Below are 22214 nucleotides of genomic sequence, written 5' to 3'. Positions count from 1 at the left end.
TGACACCTCCTGGACCAGCACCTCCAGAACCGCAGGCCCTGAGGGCCACCCCAACCAGTCGGAAGAAGTGGGAGGCGCACACAAAGGGGCTGACTAGCTTTCAGTGGTTCACCTCCCCACAGGAATCTTTCTGCCGCCTCCTCACATTCCTGTAAAGCTTTGAAGTTTTATTTATCTGTTTTTCCTAAACACTTAGTGAAGGGAATGGCTACCCACTCCAGTATCCTGGCCTGGAGAATTCCATGGGCAGAGGAGCTTGGTGGGCTACAGTTCATGGGGTCGCAAAGAGTCGGACATGACTGAGAAATTTTCACCTTCACTTTAGCTGTATGAGGCTAGCTGTAATGGCTCCCTGGGGGCTTGCTTGCTGTCTGTTTTAAATTCTTATGATTAAAAAACTTTGAGGCACTGAATTGGGATGGTATTTACAACAGCTTTACATAACTGAAAGGTGAAGGGGAGGCTCAAAGTTCACACAAATGCACGCATGCATGTACACTTGCGTTGGCCTCTGTGAAGCTAGAGTGGAATATTAAATATCAAGTACTGAATTTTGGGGGTGGCTTCCCAGGTGGCTCAGTGGTAAAGAATCCACTTGCCAATGCAGGAGAATGTTCGATCTCTGGATCAGGAAGATCACCTGAAGGAGGAAATAGCAACCCACTCCAGTATTCTTCCTGAAAAATTCCAGAGGACCCTCACAGGCTACTGTCCAGAGGGTCACAAAGAGTTGGACCCAACTAAGTGGCTGAGCACACAGGCACACACTGAATTTCTAACTGTAAATTTAAGAGCTTGTCCCTAACTTTACATGTATACAGATAACAGAATGGTCACTACAAGCACTTTAATATCAAAACAGATGTTAAATGTTAAGGTTCTTATTTAAACTGCTCTACATACAAAATGCCCTAGAAGCAAAGAAAGGCTTAAACATAGAGAGATAAACATAATGTAGAGTGTGTCTGACCTCCTTGTATCGGCTCTGGAAGAAGGAGAAGAGCACACACAGGTAAAAAAAAGCCACACACTCAGAGGTAGTAGGAGCTGACAGCGAGGCTGTGGTCTGGACTGACCCTCTCCAGCGAACTGTTCAGTTCCCTCTGGGTGTCTGTTTCCCTCCTTCATATACCCACTCACCAGGCTGGTGACGATGAAGGCCCACAGCTCCCAGTCATTAGTGAGCCTCAAAGCTGTGGTGAACTGGACTTCAGCGCTGTCCATGCCATTGGCAGAGACACAGGCCAGGCCCCGCAGGGTACGCAGCTGAGTTCTGCGGCTAGGAGGGTCGGAAGGCGGGGGTCGCGGTGCCGGCGCAGCCAACAGACCTGGGAGATCTCCTGCAGCCCAGTGGCCTGTAAACTCTGCCCAGCCTACACGTGCTGGTGTACTTACACAGGATTTTTTGGAAGGAGGACAGGATGGGCTGCAATCGAGCATTTTAAGCTTCTCCAGCCATGAGGACAAGTCTGTGTGTTTCCGCACCTTCTCTCGGTAGCTGGCTTGAAAGGAGCGCATCACAGTCTCCATCTGACAAGTGCGCACACGTGCTCCTTGGATGTCGGGTGGAAGAGGTCGGTGGGTTTGCTGGATCAGCAGGATCTCTTCGTGTGCAATGTGGAGATGGTCTAGATGCACTGCTGTTGCTGCTCATGCCCTTTACCTGCCTGGCATCAGGAGCACCTACCTGGAGCACCAGGAAGAAGGTACACAGACTTTCTGAGTGGGGTTCCCTTGCAGGTCCTCTACTATCTGTACACGGAGGTTCAACAGTGGGTGGACTTCCTGCAACAGCAGCCGCATCCCTTGCTGAGCGGGAACGGCGCCCATGTGTACTCAGATCCGACCACCTAGGCGTAGGCAGCCCCACACGCAGGAGGCTGCAGGCTGACAGGGGGTCCTTCTCAAGTGTGTGCAGTCGTGTAAGCTGGAAGACCAAGCGGCAGTGCCAGGACAGGGTCTGCCTGAGATCTAGATTGCTTCTCACAGCAGAGACTTTCCTGAATCAATGGAAGTCTCTTGATAGCATAATTCAGACAAAAGCCTTGCTGCTTCAGATTTAGCATCTTTGAAACAGCGGGTTTTGCTGTAATGTCAGCCTGCCCTCTCCAGGTGGCTACCTGCCTGCTCTCTGTTCTCAGTGTGAAGAAACAGCAGGGAGCCAAGCTGCAGGTGTGTTCGGGCTTCAGTGGGTTGCGGTAGCTTGAAGGAGAACATGGCCTTCAAGCAGTGCATGCACAGGGCTGGAAGTGCTCCTGGAAGCTCAAGAGCAGCAGGTACTAGGACTCAGTCTCCAGGCATCATCAGGGGAAATCCTGCCTTAATGCTTTGAAGCATCAGCTTTAAAGTCACAGTCAGGACAATAACGTATCTTTACTTTTAACATCGTTTTAGACATATGGCAAGACATAGTATGATATAAATTTCAGGTATAACAAGTATAAATATTATCATTATTTCTGGTATTATAATTGTTTACCAAGAAACACAGTTATGAACAATAAAATAAACCTCTAAGATTTTTAGCAACAAAATTAACACTATAAAAGATGCAACTACTTAGTAAATGCAAGTTTTCATGAAAACAAAACAAACAAAAAAAAACAAAAGAAGCCAGGAACTTTTAGGGGAAAAAAAAGAAAGTATAATGAGAGGGCATTAACCTTAAACAGATTTTCAAATATATCCTGGTTTGCAGGAGGAGGGGTGGGTGGTATTGGAGGTTGGAGCAACGCTAGTTCATATTTACAGTTATTCTCCCAGCAATATCCCCTCCTTTCATGTATATGGACCTGATGCAGTGAATACTTCTCAAGTTCTCTTCTTCCCAACCTATCCTACTTTATATGGAGGAGGAAGGGAAAGGAAAGAAAGAAAGAAGCAAGGAAAAGAGGGAGGGAAATGGGCAAGGAGGAGACTCCAGTCCCTTTGGTAACTCTAGATTCCCTAGAGTTTTGCTGCAAAGTCCTCTGTTCCACCATTTAAGGGATAAAAAAATAATTTTGGAGTCTGAGTCAGAGGAGTCCCCTTAGGAAGGTGAGTTACAGACAGTACTCTCAACATCACAATCTTTATCTTCATCCCCAGTGCTTTCAAATTTGCAGTCTACATCTTCTCTGCACTGGTCTGAGGAGTTAGTGGCATCCCCCTCTGCATCTTCCTCATTTTCCTCTGATCTCCCTGAGGTAGGAGAATGTTCTCCAGTCGTGTCTGATGATGCTAACTCTGCAGCCTGAAACACCGGGTCCTCTTTAAGCCTTCCTTGCAAATTCCCTGATGATGGGGACTGCAGACCCATCCTTCTAATCTTGGGGTTGGGCCCCCCATCATACTCATGTTCTTAGGCTTAGCACAGGTCACCTCTCTGTAAGCAGCATATTCTTCAGGAGACAGAGTCCTGAGCCAGAGATCAAGGTCCACCTTGTACTGTGTCTGTAGTTCCTCTGCCTGCTTCTTATAAAGCTCCTTCTGGTCCTGGGGAACCCTCTGCCAGCGTCTACTGATCTCCACCATGCGCTCCCTCGGGGGCACCACTTTCAGCTCCCTGCTCGACCAGAGATCCTGGTGGAACTTGTGATAGCCATTCATCGGGGGCTTCTCGGGCTCTCCGTGGAACTTCCATTTCACGGGTAAATGGTTTTCTGGGGGAGGCTTCACTTTTTGGACATGTTCCTGAAACTTCTTTGGCACTTTGCTTTGACTTCCTTTGGGGACATTAGGTTTCTTGGAGTTCCGGACAAGTTCAGGGTGCTGTTCTCTGAACAGAGTCATTTTCTCCTGAAACTCCTGTTTCTCTTTCTGGAAATCTTGACTGTATTTCAGCTTGAGCTGTTCTGGCAGCTTCCTGTATTCCTCAGACAGAACTTTGATCAGCTCCTGGTTGCTCATCTTGGGGTGTTTTTGGAGGTACTGAGGTCTCATCTCTTTAAAAAAGCGGAGGTAAGCTGTCAGGGGCTTCTTGGGTAAATCAGGATGTTTCTTGTGTTTTTTTCTTTTGGAATTGTTAATGTTTTCCTTAGCCTCCAAGATTAATTCTTTCAAAGTGCGGAACTTTCTCAAGTTATAGGAAATCTCTAACCATTTGAGTTTGCACATTTCCCCAGAAAAATCTTTAAAAGCTACTTTACCCCAGTCCATCACTGACTGGGTCACTTTGAATGTGTGCCTGTTGTTGGATGGAATGTTTTTCTCCATACATTCCAGTAACTGCATAATGTCTTCCTTGGACCAGTCATCTTGACTTTCAGGCATCGCCATTTCTAGGTCTTTGGGACACTTATGTGATCCCAACAGTTCAGGCACCTCAGTAGAATCTTCAGCTTCGTCACTCTCAAAATTCAGCAGATGAGTTATTTCCGAAGTCTTGCAGTGTGCAATTCTATGTTTCTGTGGAGAAAGAAAAGGAAAGTTCTCCTATGTGATACATGAGAGAAGCACACCCTGCTTGAGATATGTCCTTTCTATCCTTTCATTTACCCTTAAGAATGTAAATGAAAACTGGCCCAACCTCTGAGTTGAGACTCTTATTGAACATTATGAAGCTTCTTTTCCATAATTAAAAATCCTCAGGCGCTTTCCCAACATGCCTTCCAATCAGTCTTACCACAGGGTGTTTTACATACAAATGAACAAAACAAAAGATTGGTTGCCCCCTCAGGGGACAAATAATAAGTGAAAATGAAACAAAATTTAAAAAATTAAAATTCCTGAAAAGGAAAGGACTTTAAAATACCATTGAGATACCATGGTCAGTCACTCAGTCAGTTCAGTCGCTCAGTCATGTCCGACTCTTTGCGACCCCATGAATCGCAGCACACCAGGCCTCCCTGTCCATCACCAACTCCCGGAGTTCACCCAGACTCACGTCCATAAAATCAGTGATGCCATCCAGCCATCTCATCCTCTGTCGTCCCCTTCTCCTCCTGCCCCCAATCCCTCCCAGCCTCAGAGTCTTTTCCAATGAGTCAACTCTTCGCATGAGGTGGCCAAAGTACTGGAGTTTCAGCTTTAGCATCAGTCCTTCCAATGAACACCCAGGACCGATCTCCTTTAGAATGGACTGGTTGGATTTCCTTGCAGTCCAAAGGACTCTCAAGAGTCTTCTCCAACACCACAGTTCAAAAGCATCAATTCTTCAGCACTCAGCTTTCTTCACAGTCCAACTCTCACATCCATACATGACCACTGGAAAAACCATAGTCTTGACTAGACAGACCTTTGTTGGCAAAGTAATGTCTCTGCTTTTGAATATGCTATCCAGGTTGGTCATAACTTTTGTTCCAAGGAGTAAGCATCTTCTAATTCCATGCCTGCAGTCACCATCTGCAGTGACTTTGGAGCCCCCCAAAATAAAGTCTGACACTGTTTCCACTGTTTCCCCATCTATTTCCCATGAAGTGATGGGACTGGATGCCATGATCTTCGTTTTCTGAATGTTGAGCTTTAAGTCAACTTTTTCACTCTCCACTTTCACTTTCATCAAGAGGCTTTTTAGTTCCTCTTCACTTTCTGCCATAAGGGTGGTGTCATCTGCATATCTGAGGTTATTGATATTTCTCCCGGCAATCCTGATTCCAGCTTGTGCTTCTTCCAGCCCAGTGTTTCTCATGATGTACTCTGCATAGAAGTTAAATAAGCAGGGTGATAATATACAGCCTTGACATACTCCTTTTCCTATTTGGAACCAGTCTGTTGTTCCATGTCCAGTTCTAACTGTTGCTTCCTGACCTGCATATAGGTTTCTCAAGAGGCAATCAGGTGGTCTGGTTTTTCTATCTCTTACAGAATTTTCTACAGTTTATTGTGATCCACACAGTCAAAGGCTTTGGCATAGTCAATAAAGCAGAAATTGATGTTTTTCTTGAACTCTCTTGCTTTTTCCATGATCCAGCGGATGTTGGCAATTTGATCTCTGGTTCCTCTGCCTTTTCTAAAACCAGCTTGAACATCTGGAAGTTCATGGTTCACGTATTGCTGAAGCCTGGCTTGAAGAATTTTGAGCATTACTTTAGTAGCATCTGAGATGAGTGCAATTGTGCGGTAGTTTGAGCATTCTTTGGCATTGCATTTCTTAGGGATTGGAATGAAAACTGACCTTTTCTATTCCTGTGGCCACTGCTGAGTTTTCCAAATTTGCTGTCATATTGAGTGCAGCACTTTCACAGCATCATCTTCCAGGATTTGAAATAGCTCAACTGGAATTGCATCACCTCCACAGATACCATGGTACCTGTATTGGAATGTCCAAAATCCCAAACAGTGACATTACCAAATCCTGGAGAGAATTTGGAAAAACAGCAACTTTGATTCATTGTTAATGGGAATGCACAATGATGCAGGTATTCTGAACAGTAATAGGGAACTTTCTTATCAAACTAAATATCCTTTTAATATTATTCAGTAATCATGTTTCTTTGTATTTAACCAAATTGGCTAAAAACCTGAAAACCTCATTAAAAAAAAAAAAAAAACTGCAGAGGGATGCTTTAGCAGCTTTGTTCATAATTGTCAAAACTTGAAAGCAACCAACATGTCTTTAGATAGTTGACTGGATAAAGAAACTACGCTACCTACAGACAATGGAACATTATTCAGTGCTAAAAAGAAATGAGAGATCAGGCTAGAAAGAGACATCACTAAGTAAAAGAAGCTAATCTGAAAATAATATGTATTTCATGAGTCCAACTGTAAGACATTCTAGAAAAACAAAAATATGGAGATAGTGAAGTAACTTGTCATTTTCAGGAGTTTGAGCTTCCCAGGTGGCACTAGTGGTAAAGAATCAAATACACCTGCCAATCCAAGAGATGCAAGGGATGTCAGTTTGATCCCTAGGTCAAGAAGATCCTCTGGAGGGGGAAATGGCAACCCACTCCAGTATTCTTGCCTGGAGAATTCCATGGACAGACGAGCGTGGCAGGCTACAGTCCATGGGGGTCACGAAGAGTCAGACACAACTCAGCAACCTTCACTTACTCACAGCTACTATCACTGCGTCCATGCAATTCTCTTGGGAGGTCCAAGCTGACATAATCTATAAAAATGGCGGTGGTAAAGAGAAGGAAACAAAATTATAGTATTGAAAAGAAAACTGTGCATAAGATGATATCTGTAGGGGATCTTATAAGAAAGAAAAACTATTATACCAATAGATTATTTTTCAAAAGTAGCAAAGAAGTAGGAATACATATTCAATATTAAAATACTTTTTGATTCTAACAAAACTCTGAATATTTAGGCTTTTGTTGTGATATTTAGCTGTGTTCAAGTCTTTTGCAACTCCATGGACTGTAGCTGTCAGACTCCTGTGTCCTTGGGATTTCCCAGGCAAGAATACTGGAGTGGGCTGCCATTTCCTTTCCAAGGTATCTTCCCGACATGGGGATCAAACCCAAGTCTCCTTTATTGGCAGGCAGAGTCTTTACCACTGAGCCACCAAGGAAGCCAGTTCAGCCCTACTTACTTCATTATACTTTGTTTTCTTGCTCTGTTTGATTCAATGGCTTTTTCAGCCATGTACTGAAAAGCATCACAGCTCTTTCCCACCTCAGGATATCCACCCACCCCACCCTATTTATCCTTCAAGTCTGTCTTCAGATGCCACTCCCTTATGCCACTGCCTTAAGTTTATACTTCATTATGTATTCCTTTGAGTGGGTTGCCATTTCCTTCTCCAATGCACAAAAGTGAAACGTGAAAGTGAAGTCGCTCAGTTGTATCTGACTCTTCACGACCCCATGGACTGCAGCCTACCAGGCCCCTCCGTCCATGGGATTTTCCAGGCAAGAGTACTAGAGTACTAGAGTACATGGGGTCGCTAGGAGTCGGACACGACTGAGCGACTTCACTTTCACGTTTCACTTTCGTGCATTGGAGAAGGAAATGGCAACCCACTCCAGTGTTCTTGCCCGGAGAATCCCAGGGATGGAGAGCCTGGTGGGCTGCTATCTATGGGGTCGTACAGAGTCAGATACAACTGAAGCGACTTAGCAGCAGCACATTGATTCAAATTGTAACTAGAATTCCTATAACTTTTATTCAATTCCTTGCTCTCTGACTATAGCCTTCATAAGGGTAGGAAGGATGACTGTATTGTTCATAACTCCCCCTCGGTACTTAAAACAAATGTTAATACATAAGCAACAAAATAACCCAAGAATGCATTCAGATGCAGTATTCACAGTATTGAAAATATATTTACAGACTGAAAGACAGTCTCAAATCACAGTGACAAAATCTCAAGTCAAAATACTCTTGGCTAGTAGATGTGAATTTAATAATCCAGAGTGATTTCAAGGAATTCCACATAAATCTTGGGCAAAACAATATTCTCTTTAAAGTCTTAGCTTTCTATTTATTCAGGACTTTTGACTGATCGCCTGTTCTCTTCAGGAACTAGCTAATTAAAAGTCTTATTACTAATCCACGTTAAGATTCTCTAGCTCAGGGATTTTCCAAAATCAGAACAACTGACATTTGGAACTGCTTATTTCTTTCTTGTTGGGCTCTCCTCTGCCTTGTAGGCTGCTTAACAGAATCCATGGTGTCTACCCATGAAATAATAGTAACATCCAATTGTGACAACCTAACATTTATCCACATATCAACAATTGCCCTCTGGAAGGAAAAATCACCCCCAATTGAAACCATTGCAGTGAAAAAAGAAATGAGACATTGCTCATGATAAAATTTATATTTTTAGTTATGACGAGAAAATGTAAACATGAATTTCTCTTCCGTGTTCATTCAGGCCTCCTTCCTCCTTCTCTAGTGTGCAGTGTCCATCTGCATTCCACTCTAACCAGATCTCCTCAAAGATGTGGGTGTCTACCCGAACACAAAGAAATTCCTTTTCCCTCTTTTCTAATGCTAGCAACGTAACTTCTTGAAAGTGTTAGTTCCCCAGTCGTGTCCGACTCTTTGGGACCCCATAGACTGTAGCCCACCAGGCTCCTCTGTCCATGGAATCCTCTAGGCAAGAACACTGGAGTGGGTAGCCATTCCCTTCTCCAGGGATCTTCCTGACCCAGGGATTGAAACCCAGGTCTCCCACATTGCAGGTGGAGTCTGAGCCACCAGGGATGCTCATAGTCTAGGTAACAACACACAAAATGAGTAGCAAGTCATCATGACACCCCAATACAGAGCTGGAAAGAACACTCTTCTTTAAAAGGTTACACTGCTAGTGTTAAAAGAATGGGGGTTCCCCTACTGTCCCTCAGATGGTAAAGAATCTGCCTGCAATGTGGGAGACCTGGGTTCAGTCCCTGGGTTGGGAAGATCCCCCGGAGAAGTGAATGGCAACCCACTCTAATATTCTTGCCTGGAGACTTCCATGGACAGAGGAACATGGCAGGCTATATTCCATGGAGTCGCAGAGTTAGACATGACTGAATGACTAACACTTTCATTTTTCACCTGGACTATATACCTTTGGTGAACTTTATATAAAATATCAATATATAGGTTTAATGTCTGTTACTTTATCTTGAAAGGTTTGTGACTGTGCCTTCCATGTCTAACAGGCAGAGTAATTCTCAGAGCTTCTGCAAGTCTGTTTCCTGAGTTATACTCCTCAGCTTGGTTTGAATAAAATGCTCTTTTTCCCCCCTTGATTGTTAATTGAATTTTCAACAGCAGTAAGATCCATAACATAACTTAGATATGCTGATTCTTAAAACTGTAAAATCTAAAGCATGCAAGGCAACAATACAGAAGCTAATGAAGCAAATAAGTAATAATATGAAAGAAAAATACAAAAAAGGGACTTCCCTGGGGTGGTCCAGTGGTAAAGAATCTGTCCCTGGTCCAGGAAGACCCCAGGGCAACTAAGCCCCTGAACCACAATTGCTGAAGCTGCAGCACCTAGGCCCCGTGCTCTGAGAAGCCACCGCAATGAGAAGCCAGCCCACTGCAACTAGAGTAGCCTCTAGTCACCGCAGCTAGAGAGAAGAAGAGCCAGCTCGGTCAAATAAATAAATAAATGAAATGAAAAGAAATACCAAAAAAATGTATATAGTCCAGTCACATATTTCCTAATATTCCCACTTTTCATACACACAGAATTACAGATTTGTGTTCAAAGATAAGATGTTGAGGAAAATAATAGACTCTATGGTATCTTCTTACCTGGTTGATGAAGAACAATATTCATACAAAATTTTTGAGAAATGCTGCTGGATTAGTCTGAACTTTCATGGAGGCAATCCTTCCTTTACTCCATGTGAGAAGCTTTTCTGGATTCTAGCTCTCTAGAAACTGTGTTGATCTTCCAACCACAGGCTACACAAATCAGGCAAATTTTTTCTCCACGTCCTTCTTTGATTCTTACCGGGCTGCTTTCTTTCTGTAAATGGAAGGAAGATAAATATTTTTCTTCTTAAAAGGATTATGTTAATACAGTATTTAGTTGTGGATGTTTCCTAGGGATCTTTGAAAATGAACTGTGAGGAGAAAAACTCATCAAGGAAGATTTCCTAGTAGCTGAGAATAAAGAAACAGAGACTGAATGAACAACAGTTTTTCCTAAAATGAGATTGAAGGGAACAATTGCTACTAATCTCCTTTCAACATACCAATAACTTGTCCCTCCTCCCAGTTTTTTTGTAGATCTTATGCCTATCTTTTCAAAAAATAAATTTCCTTTATTATTTTCTCTAGTAAGAAAACAATAAACTCAAGCCCTTCCTTTTAAAACAACAGCATGCTTGTAGAATTCAGAGCCCCACTCTCCAAAGTTTGAAAGTTTCTATAGTCTAAAAGACCACTGTTTTAGGTGGCTGGAAATTAAATCCTATTAAAGGGATAGAAACTTAGATAAAATGCTTTAAAAATGTTCTATTAAACATGCAATAAACAAGGGACTTCTCTAGTGAGCTGGTAGTTGAGACCCCGCCTTTCAACGCAGGGGCTGTGGTTGGAACCATGGTCGGGGAACTAAGGTCCAATGTGCCATGAAATGTAGCCAAATTTAAAAAGGAAAGAAAAAAATTTTAATCAAAGAGATATGAAGAAATTTGATAAAAATCATACTTACATCAGTAGTAGAAGTGGGGCCAAAAAATCACATTTTTCTTCACCTTTCATTATCTAATAACAGTAACTATATTGAACATAATCTTGAATTCTTAGTCACTAGCGACAAATCAAAGGAAAGGTGACAGGAGGAGAACCTGGGAAATACACATTCCGATTCATTTAAGTTTGGGGGTGTTTGTTAGAGAAAATTAGCCTGTCCTCTAACTTGTTTGAGAGATTTTCACTTGCCTGAAATATATGTAAGAAGTGAACTCCTGGTTTCATGGAATTTAATGCATTACAAATTGCGTAATTTTTTCACATTTCAGACATCATTTATCCCAAGGCCATGCTGGTATTCAGTCGCTAAGCCATGTCCAACTCTTTCTGATTCCATGGACTGCAGTACACCAAGCTTCCCTATCCATCACTATCTCCTAGAGTTTGCTCAAATTCCTTCCTTTGAGTCCGTGATACTATCTGACCATCTTATTCTCTGCGACACTCTTCTTCTTTTGCCTTCAATCTTTCCCAGCATAAGGTCTTTTCCAATGAATCAGTTCTTCGCATGAGATGGTCAAAGTGTTGGAGCTTCAGCATCAGTCCTTTCAATGAATATTCAGAGCTGATTCTCTTTAAAATTGACCGGTTGGATCTCTTTGCAGTCCAAGGGACTCTCAAGAGTCTTCTCCAGCATCACAATTCAAAAGCATCTTCTCCATCATCACAATTCATCATCAGTTCTTTGGCACTCAGCCTTCTTTATGGTCCAATCCTCACATCCATACATGACTCCTGGAAAAACCATAGCTTTGACTAGATGAACCTTTGTAGGGAAAGTGATGTATTCACCATCTTGTTATTCAGTTGCTCAGTTGTGTCCACCTGTTTACAACCCCACCAACTGCATCACACCAGTCTTCCCTGTCCTCCACTATCTCCCAGAGTTTGCTCAAACTCATATCCATTGAGCCGGTGATGCCATCCAACCATCTCATTCTCTGTCATCCCCTTTTCCTCCTGTCCTCAATCTTTCCCAGCATCAGGGTCTTTTCCGATGAGTCACCTCTTCGCATCAGGTGGCCAAAGTATTGAAACTTCAGCTTCAGCTGCAGTCCTTCCAATGAATATTAATATACTGTCTAGGTTTGTCATAGCTTTCCCTCCAAGGAGCAAGCGTCTTTTAATTTCATGGCTGCAGTCACCATCTGCAGTGATTTTGGAGCCCAAGAACCAAATCCCAAAATATTTTCTTTGCTTTTCTTTCTTGTGAGTCATGTTATCATTTTGTTTATAGAAATGTGAATTCTTAGTCATGTGCATCATTCTTTCAAAAGCAAATCTGTTGTTTTTTTCCATGTGTAATGTTTATATCATCTAAAGCTTTAATAAGGATTCTTTTTTTAATATTTATTTATTTGGATGTGCTGGGTCTTAGTTGTGGCATACGGGATCTAGTTCCTTGATCAGGGATCAAACCCTGGCACCCTGGATTGGGAGTGCAGTCTTAGCAACTACCACCAAGGAAGTCCCAGTAAGTGATTTTGTATATATGCCTATTTAAATCCTGACTGTCTGAAGGAAGACAAATATCATATATCACTTGTATGTGGAATCTAAAAAAGGGGTACAAATGAACTTGTCTCCAAAACAGACATAGAGTTATAGATGTAGAAAACAAAACTATGGTTACCAAGGGGTAAGTGTGTTTGTGTGGGATAAAGTGGGCTATTGGGATCAACATACACACACTACTATATATAAAATAGATAACTAAAAAGGACCTACTGGATAGCACAGGGAAATCTACTCAATATTCTATAACGGCCTATATGGGGAAAGAATCTGAAAAAGACTGGATATTTGTATAATCAAGTCACTTCGCTGTACACCTGAAACTAATTACATGACATAGTAAATCAACTATACTCCAATAAAAACTTTAGAACTAAAAATCCTGACTGTCTCCTTCTAAGTACTGTTTTCCATTTTCTTATCACTAGGAACATTATCTTCCATATTATATATTTGCCATCCCTGAAAGTGAAAGTCACTCAGTCGTGTCAGACTCTTTGCAACCCCATGGAATTCTCCAGGCCAGGATACTGGAGTGGTTACCTTTCCCTTCTCCAGGGGATCTTACCAACCCAGGGATCGAACCCAGTTCTCCCGCATTGCAGGTGGATTCTTTACCAGCTGAGCCACAGGGGAAGTCTAAGAACACTGGAGTGGGTAGCCTATCCCTTTTCCAGCGGATCTTCCCAACCCAGGAATGGAACTGGGGTCTCCTGCATTGCAGGCGGATTCTTTACTTACTGAGCTATCAGGGAAGCCCATCTCTGAGGAAATCTCAAAATCAAACTTGTAGAATAAAATTGTAGTATATATAATCATTTCAAATCTCAAAATAATGGAATTTCCTTGGCCTATCAATCTGGAAATCAATTTATGACTTGCCTTTTGTTGACATTATGCTTTATTATTCTCAGTCCTATTATGTTAGCTGCATTTTGGAAAACTTTGCCAGAATAATATTGTTTATATTCACTCTTTCATTCATTTATTTATTCATTCATTCACCATATTTTTATAGTATTCTATGTTCTAAGCATGTATAAGATAGTGGGAATAATAAAAAATATTTTCCCTACCCTCTTGGGATATTCAGTCTAGTAGCATCAAAACGGGCTTCCCTGATAGCTCAGTTGATTAGGAGACCCCAGTTCGATTCCCAGTTTGAATCAGGGAGAACTTATTCTCTGGTTACCCGCTCAGCTGGGTCTCCTGCTGAAGCCCTGCTCTCTGGTTCCAGAACCAAAAAAGCACCTCCTGCCTTAACCCTGCATAGCTAACCCCAGGGAAGCTCCCAGACCTCAGAGGAATCAGAGCAGTGATCCCCAACCCTGAGGCATGGACGGCACCAGTCCATGGGCTGGAAGGAGCCAGGCCACACTGCAGGAGGCGAGCAGAGGGTGAGCAAGCGAAGGTCGTCTGCCCATCCCATCCCTCACGTTACCGCCTACACCATGCCCCCTCCCAAGTCCATGAAAAACTGTCTGCCATGAACCTGTCCCTAGCACCGAAAAGGCTGGGGACCAGTCCCAAGGATGGAGGCTTTTCTGTGCCTCCATTTCTTGTAAGGCCATAATGTTCCCTGAGTTCCAAAGGGCGGATTCAAACAGTTGCTAATCAAGGGAGGGACAGACAGAAAAACACCTGAGGTAAGATTAAAGGGACCAGAGAAGCTCATCAAGATTAGGGGACAGACTAGCTGAGATGAGATTAAACAGTGCAAGCCTTGCTCACACCCTAATTTTGTCAGACCCCACCTTTGATCCAATATTATAAAAAACCTTCATCAAATCCTCTGGGGTTGAGGCACATAGTTTATTGAGGCAGAAGCCTGGTATGTCTCCCTTTGCCTGGTAAGGCAATAAAGCTATCCTTTTCTGCTTCACCCAAAACTGGCTCTGGGATTTAATTTGGCACAGGTATTCAGAGACCAAGCTTTCCAATACAAGCTGAGGTTGTTTCTATGTAATGCTCTCATTTGTCAAATTTTTTAAAGTATTACATTTTTTCAACCTTTCTATAAATTAAACCATTCAGCCATCTTGTCTTGCTATATATTTTTGGAATAATTTAATGATTAATTTTAGGTCTGTTATCTATGAATTCCTTGGTTGTTTACATAGATTTTAAGGACTCAGAAAGTAGTTTCCAGGTACTGTTTAGTTTTCTATTTAGTGTAGTTCCTAAAAAGGGTCTCCTGCTCTACTCATATAAATATATTACAAGTGGTAATATTTGTGTGTGTTAGAAAGAATGTTTAGCAATAGATAAGTAGATAGCGCAGTAAATGATTTGAGAAAAAATAGAATTTGGTTTTGAGTGTTGGCAAATGACTTTTCAGAAACCTCTGACTTCGAGCAAGCAATAATGAATGTATCTATAGGAAAGCGACATTTGTAACTGTGCATAAATATGAGAAATTAAAGTGACCATTCATGGGATGTAGAAACTAAGATCAAGAACTGATGGTTTTGAACTGTTGTTGGAGAAGACTCTTGGAGTCCCTTGGATGTCACGGTCTTTGTAGACCGGGACCTGGGGACTGCAGTAGACAAGAAGAGGGATGCAGGGGACCCAAGTGAGTTGGTGAGTGAAACAAGGGTGCTTTATTTGCAGAAACGCATGTTTATATATCTTCATACAAGGCAGTTTTCAGTTCAGTTCAGTTCAGTTGCTCAGTTGTGTCCGACTCTTTGCGACCCCATGAATTGCAGCATGCCAGGACTCCCTGTTCATCACCAACTCCCGGAGTTCACTCAGACTCACATCCATCAAGTCAGTGATGCCATCCAGCATCTCATCCTCTGTCATCCCCTTCTCCTCCTGCCCCCAATCCCTCCCAGCATCAGAGTCTTTTCCAATGAGTCAACTCTTCGCATGAGGTGGCCAAAGTATTGGAGTTTCAGCTTTAGCATCATTCCTTCCAAAGAAATCCCAGGGCTGATCTCCTTCAGAATGGACTGGTTGGATCTCCTTACAGTCCAAGGGACTCTCAAGAGTCTTCTCCAACACCACAGTTCAAAAGCATCAATTCTTCAGTGTTCAGCTATCTTCATGGTCCAACTCTCCCATCCATACATGATCACTGGAAAAACCATAGCCTTGACTAGACGGACCTTTGTTGGCAAAGTAATGTCTCTGCTTTTGAATATGCTATCTAGGTTGGCCATAACTTTCCTTCCAAGGAGTAAGCGTCTTTTAATTTCATGGCTGCAGTCACCATCTGCAGTGATTTTGGAGCCCCCCAAAATAAAGTCTGACACTGTTTCCACTGTTTCCCCATCTATTTCCCATGAAGTGATGGGACCAGATGCCATGATCTTTGTTTTCTGAATGTTGACCTTTAAGCCAACTTTTTCACTCTCCTCTTTCACTTTCATCAAGAGACTTTTTAGTTCCTCTTCACTTTCTGCCATAACGGTGGTGTCATCTGCATATCTGAGATTACTGATATTTCTCCCAGCAATATTGATTCCAGTGTGTGCTTCTTCCAGCCCAGCGTTTCTCATGAGGTACTCTGCATATAAGTTAAATAAGCAGGGTCACAGTATACAGCCTTGACATACTCCTTTTCCTATTTGGAACCAGTCTGTTGTTCCATGTCCGGTTCTAACTGTTGCTTCCTGACCTGCATATAGGTTTCTCAAGAGGCAGGTCAGGTGGTCTGGTATTCCCATCTCTTTCGGAATTTTCCACAGTTTATTGTGATCCACACAGTCAGAGGCTTTGGCATACTCAATAAAGCAGAAAGTAGGCAGTAAAAAAAAAATGAGCAAAACAAAGCCAAGCAAATAGCAATCTTCCAAGGGCCAGAAAGCACTCCGTATCCTGAGTAAGAAGGGCATAACTGAATAGATTACTTTAAGTAAAAGGTCAAGGAAGGGAGTCACTAAAAGGAATCCAAGCAGGTGCCCTTTCTCATGATCTCAGAACTGCGTGTAGCTCTGCCCACTCCTGTTTTCCAGGAACTGATAAGGAAATGAGAGTCCTTGAGAAACAGCACACAAAAGAAGAACATATTGGATCCCTTAAAGTTGAACGTCCCCTGACACTTGGACAGCAAGGAATTTGAATGAGTCCATCCTAAAGGAAAAGAAAGAAAGAAAGTGAAGTCGTTCAGTCATGTCCACTCTTTGCAGCCCCATGGACTGTAGCTTACCAGGCTCCTCCTTCCATGGGATTTTTCCAGGTAAGAGTACTGGAGTGGGTTGCCATTTCCTTCTCCAGGGGATCTTCCCAACCCAGGGATTGAACCTGGGTCTCCCGCATTGTCGGCAAATGCTTTACCATCTGAACCGCTAGGGAAGTCCTCCTAAAGGAAATCAACCCTGAATGTTCATTGAAAGAACTGATGCTGAAGCTGAAGCTCCAGTATTTTGGCCACCTGATGGGAAGAACTGACGCCTTAGAAAAGACCCTGTTGCTGGGAAAGATTGAAGGCAGGAGTAGAAGGGGACAACAGTGGATGAGATGGTTAGATGGCATCGCCGACTCAATGGACATGAGTTTAAGCAAGCTCCGGGAATTGGTGATGGACAAGGAAGCCTGTTGTGGTGCAGTCCATGGGGTCGCAAAGAGTCAGAACTGAACTGAACTGAACTGAAATGTTTTTTACAAAAGAAAATGTTAAAAGGATTTGTTTTCTGGTGTTGTCTGTTACGAATGAGAGTTACATCACGGTGGCGAGGAGTTCCTGATAATAGTTTCAGAGAACTTTAGAATAATCCCTTTGTTTTGTTTTTAAATGCAAGGGTGTCAATAATAAAGATAGAAGGGCAAATTTAAAATGTAGCTATATTCATATAAGTAGACTTTAGTTGAAATCCAAACCATTTTTACAAAAATTAACCCTATTAATTATATATTTGGAAACTGATTTTTAATGACAAATTCTATTTGAGATAAAGGACATCAAAGGAAACCACTTAGTTTGTGACTATATCTTGTGTATGTGCGCTTTCCTACATTTTAATCAATGGGTTGCAATAAAGGCATTTAAACAAATTTTTTTAATGTTACTTTTATTTATTTTATTTTGGCTGTGCTGAGTCTTAGTTGTAGCACACTGGAACTTTGATATTAGTTGTGGTGTATAGGATCTAGTTCCCTGACCAGGGATGGAACCTGGGCGCTCTGCATTGGTTGTGAGGAGTCTTAGCCACTGGACCACCAGAGGAGGCCTTAAAGCATTTTCTAGACCGTGGGTGAGGGCAGAAGAAGTACAGATCAGTGGCACTGTGTACATTTCTTCATTTTAACAGCTGTGGTTTTGTTTTTAAATCTTTGATTATCTCTTATAAGGATGTTGTTTTATTAACCATTACATTCTCAAGCTGGTAGATTGTCCCTTGAACTGTCAGCTTGCCAGAAAACACTTGTTGAATGAATTAACATAGTTGCTTAGAAAACAACATGTTGCTTGTATTTTGCCTGATCTAGGACACTTGATGACTTGTGGATTTTAATTTGGGTCAAAAGTGATTTCTTACTCCCGCACTTCTCAGCAGGGTGATTTTGAACAAGAAATCCTGCTTGGATGGTTGTGACACTTAACTCAAATAATGGAAGTAGAAAAGTTTAGTTAACTACTCTTTGCTAAACCAGTCCCTGGCTGGTACTATTATTGTTTGATTTTCCAGACCAAATAGGACTCACCTCCTGGAGCTATAGGATGAATCAAACTGTGGAAGTCCAAGCTATTTGGAGGAAATTAACACCAACAACAAAACCATATTTTTATTTTGTTTTGTTTTTTTATACATGAGGAAAACTGTTGGAGAGGGGGATGACTCTTAGTTGGGAAACCTTTATAATAATTCAAAATCTGACTTTGACTGGAATATTCTGTTTTTGCCACAGTAAAAAGAAATCATCAGTCACAATACCAAGCTGTTTAACAATGTGAGAAATTTGAGGTGTGGACATGGCCAGCAATATCTTTGAATTCTGAAAGATCTAAACAGTTTTTTGATATGGTGTACTGTATTGTTAATTGATTGCTACTGTATTACTGAATTGATGCCTTCCGACTGTGGTGCTGGAGAAGACTCCTGAAAGTCCCTTGGACAGCAAGGAGATCTAACCAGTCAATCTTGAGATATTAACCCTGAATACTTTGTTAGAAGAACTGATGCTGAAGCTCCAGTATTTTGGTCATCTGATGCAAATAGGCAACTCATTGGAAAAGTCCCTGATGCTAGGAAATATTCAGGGCAGAAGGAGAAGAGGGTGTCAGAGCATGAGATGGCTAGACTGCATCACCAATGAATGATCACGAACTTGGACAAACTCCGGAAGACGGTGGGGGACGCGGGCCTGGCGTGCTGCAGTCCATGGGGTTGCAGAGAGTCCCAGATGACTGGGCCCCTGAACAACTGTATTGCGAAAGAAAAATTTCCCCTCCTTTTTAAATTGAAGAATAAGTGGTTTGGAGCTTTCCTGGTGACTCAGATGGTAAAGCATCTGCCTGCAATGCAGGAGACCTAGATTGGATCCCTGGGTCGGGAAGATCCCCTGGAGAAGGGAATGACTACCCTGTCCAGTACTCTTGCCTGGAGAATCCCATGGACAGAGGAGCCTGGTAGGCTACAGTCCATGCTGTCACCGAGAGAAGGCCACCACAGCAGTCAAGGAGCACAGACGCTTGAGCACGCGTGCATAGGTGACCGACAACCTAGTAAACTCTTCTTCTAGGTGTGGGGAAGGGAGGCGGCCAGAGGGGCTGCAGCAGTCACCTGGGGCAAGGCGGGACTCGGCCGAGCGCAGTAGACCGAGCCGGCGCGGCGGGGACCTAGCTGCGCCGGGACTCAGAGCACGGCCGGCCGCAGTGCTTCCTGAGCCCCGGGGCAGTGCGACCCTCCCCTCCGGGAGGAGCGGCAGCCCTGAGTGCGGAGAGGCCGGTGGCCAGGGCTCCCCCGCCTCCTAAATGGAACTGAGGCCCGCGGGGGCCGCGGGGAGCCGGGAGGCCTACCCATCCAGGGCCCGGAGGGTAACTTCCCAGCAGATACAAAGAAAAAAGATTAAAAAAAAAAACCAAAAAAAACAACTTTCTGCCACACTTTTCTTTTTCCAGAAACGTCTTTTCCCGGTTCTTTGACCAGAGAGCAGGCGTCTGTGTGTGACCTTTTGCTGCATGCCCAAGCCGTGCAAACCAGAGGGCTCTGTCTCCCTTCCTTTCAGTCAATGCCGGGAAAGAGAAGCGGAAAAACATGCCACAAAATCCCACTCCATTGCGGATAATGAGTCCAGTTTTAACTTCTCTCCTCATTTCACTTTTCATTTTTCGCAGCCCTCACATAGTTACTGTTTATAGTCGATTCTGAGTTTTCAGTTATCTGTGCGTGAGACCTACTGTTGACAATTTATCCCGTTTGGGCAGGTGTCAGAATCAATCTAAAAAGTTTAGATATGCAACAATTTTTGGATCCCTTCCAAAAAAAAGGGCATTATTGTGCGTGTGTGCTAAGTCACTTCAGTCGTGTCCAACTCTTTGGGACTCTATAGGCTGTCGTCCTCTAGGCTCCCTCTGTCCCTGGGATTCTCAGGCAAAAATACTAGAGTGAGTTGCTGTGCCCTCCTCCAGGGATGGAACCCTCAAATCATTTCTCCTGCACTTACACGCGGTTTCTTTACCACTAGCGCCACCTGCCCGCAAAGGTCGGTCTAGTCAAAACTATAGTTTTTCCAGTAGTCAGGTATGGATGTGAGAGTTTTACCATAAAGAAAGCTGATATAATGAGGTGGATGAAACTGGAGCCTATTATACAGAGTGAAGTAAGCCAGAAGGAAAAACATAAATACAGTATACTAACGCATATATATGGAATTTAGAAAGATGGTAACAATAACCCGGTGTACGAGACAGCAAAAGAGACACTGATGTATAGAACAGTCTTATGGACTCTGTGGGAGAGGGAGAGGGTGGGAAGATTTGGGAGAATGGCAATGAAACATGTAAAATATCATGTAGGAAACGAGTTGCCAGTCCAGGTTCGATGCACGATGCTGGATGCTTGGGGCTGGTGCACTGGGACGGCCCAGAGGGATGGTATGGGGAGGGAGGAGGGAGGAGGGTTCGGGATGGGGAACACATGTATACCTGTGGCGGATTCATTTTGATATTTGGCAAAACTAATACAATTATGTAAAGTTTAAAAATAAAATAAAATTAGGAAAAAAAAAAACGTAAAAAAACAAAACAAAACAAAAAAAAAGAAAGCTGAGCGCCCAAGAAATGCTGCCTTTGAACTGTGGTGTTGGAGAAGACTCTTCGGAGTCCCTGGGACTGCAAGGAGATCCAACCAGTCCATCCTAAAGAAGATCAGTCTGAATATTCATTGGAAAGACCATGTTGAAGCTGAAACTCCAATACATTGACCACCTGGTGCAAAGAACTGACTCATTGGAAAAGACCCTGATGCTGGGCAAGATTGAAGGCAGGAGGAGAAGGGGAGGACAAAGGATGAGATGGTTGGATGGCATCACTGACTCAGTGGACATGAGTCTGAGTAAACTCTGGGAGTTGGTGATGGACAGGGAGGCCTGGCGTGCTGCAGTTCGTGGGGTTGCAAAAAGCCGGACAGGACTGAGCAACTGAACTGAACTGAGCGCCACCTGGGCATTATTGGACTGCTTTAAATAATCCCTAAGCAAATACTTGAAACTCTAATTAAAATTTATTTTCCACTACAATTTCATAAAAATACATTTAATCCCGAGATTATTCCCTAAACCACTTTCTCTGTAAAGAGAGTGAACAAAAGATGCAGAGACAGAAGAAAGGAGTGGGAAGAGAAATATTTATATGTATATATATGGGCTTCCCTGGTGGCTCAGCCGGTAAAGAATATGCCTGCAATGCAGGAGACCCCAGTTCTGTCCCTGGGTTGGAAAGATCCCCGGGAGAAGGAAATGGTTACCCACTCCACTATTCTTGTCTGGAGAATTCCGTGGACAGAGGTTACAGTACATGGGGTCAGAAAGAGTTGGACACAACTGACAGAATCAGAGTCAGACTATAGAGTGACTAACACTTTCACACTTCACTTCATATATATATATATATATATATATATATATATATATATATGAAAATAGAAGAAAAAAGAAAAAAATTCTTAATGATGAGATCTCTTAGAATCTATTCTTTTAACAGCTTTCTTATCTATCATACAATAGTGTTAACTAGAGTCATTATATTGGGCAATACATCCCCAAAGAGATGAATTTCAATGTCTGATTATTTTGCAAAGTTTTAATCTCTAAGTCAGTAACACTCTTTGAAATGAAATTTTTTGACAGCTTGGATGTTTTTTATATGTGAGAAATAAAGTTCATTGTCCATCCTTGAAAATAAATATTCAGAGTATTTTCACTCTATGTATCTTCCTTAAAAATACTGCAGATTCCAAGCAGCTAAGCCATATTATCTGTACTACGATCCCTCTGGTAAAAGCATGTTTGTATTCCTGAAAATCTGTTCATCATTGAGAACTACTAAGAGCAACACTGGGAATCAAATCATACACAGTCTATATCTCGCCCACTAAACTGAATTTCTGCACCACGAACCTGAACAATAACTTAATTCACTTCTTTAATGTTTCTCATCACTTCTTGAGCTACTG

General features: G+C 42.6%; 1 protein-coding gene and 1 pseudogene across 1 annotated transcript; both read right to left on the bottom strand.

Moving 5' to 3' along the window:
- Positions 1-807: 807 nt before the first annotated feature.
- LOC107131949 (MAU2 chromatid cohesion factor homolog) lies at positions 808-2386 on the bottom strand (annotated as a pseudogene).
- A 277-nt stretch (positions 2387-2663) lies between these two features.
- Positions 2664-4383, bottom strand: LOC100139585 (upstream binding transcription factor like 1). Its single transcript, XM_024987462.2, is given in 2 exon segments — positions 2664-3327; positions 3330-4383. Coding segments are annotated over 2 exon segments (1227 nt in total). The 5' UTR covers positions 4258-4383; the 3' UTR covers positions 2664-3028.
- Between the last annotated feature and the right edge of the window lie 17831 nt (positions 4384-22214).

Source organism: Bos taurus, chromosome 29 (assembly GCF_002263795.3).
Source record: "Bos taurus isolate L1 Dominette 01449 registration number 42190680 breed Hereford chromosome 29, ARS-UCD2.0, whole genome shotgun sequence".
NCBI classification, from domain to species: Eukaryota; Metazoa; Chordata; class Mammalia; order Artiodactyla; family Bovidae; genus Bos; species Bos taurus.
This window is presented reverse-complemented; position numbering and strand designations above follow the sequence as displayed.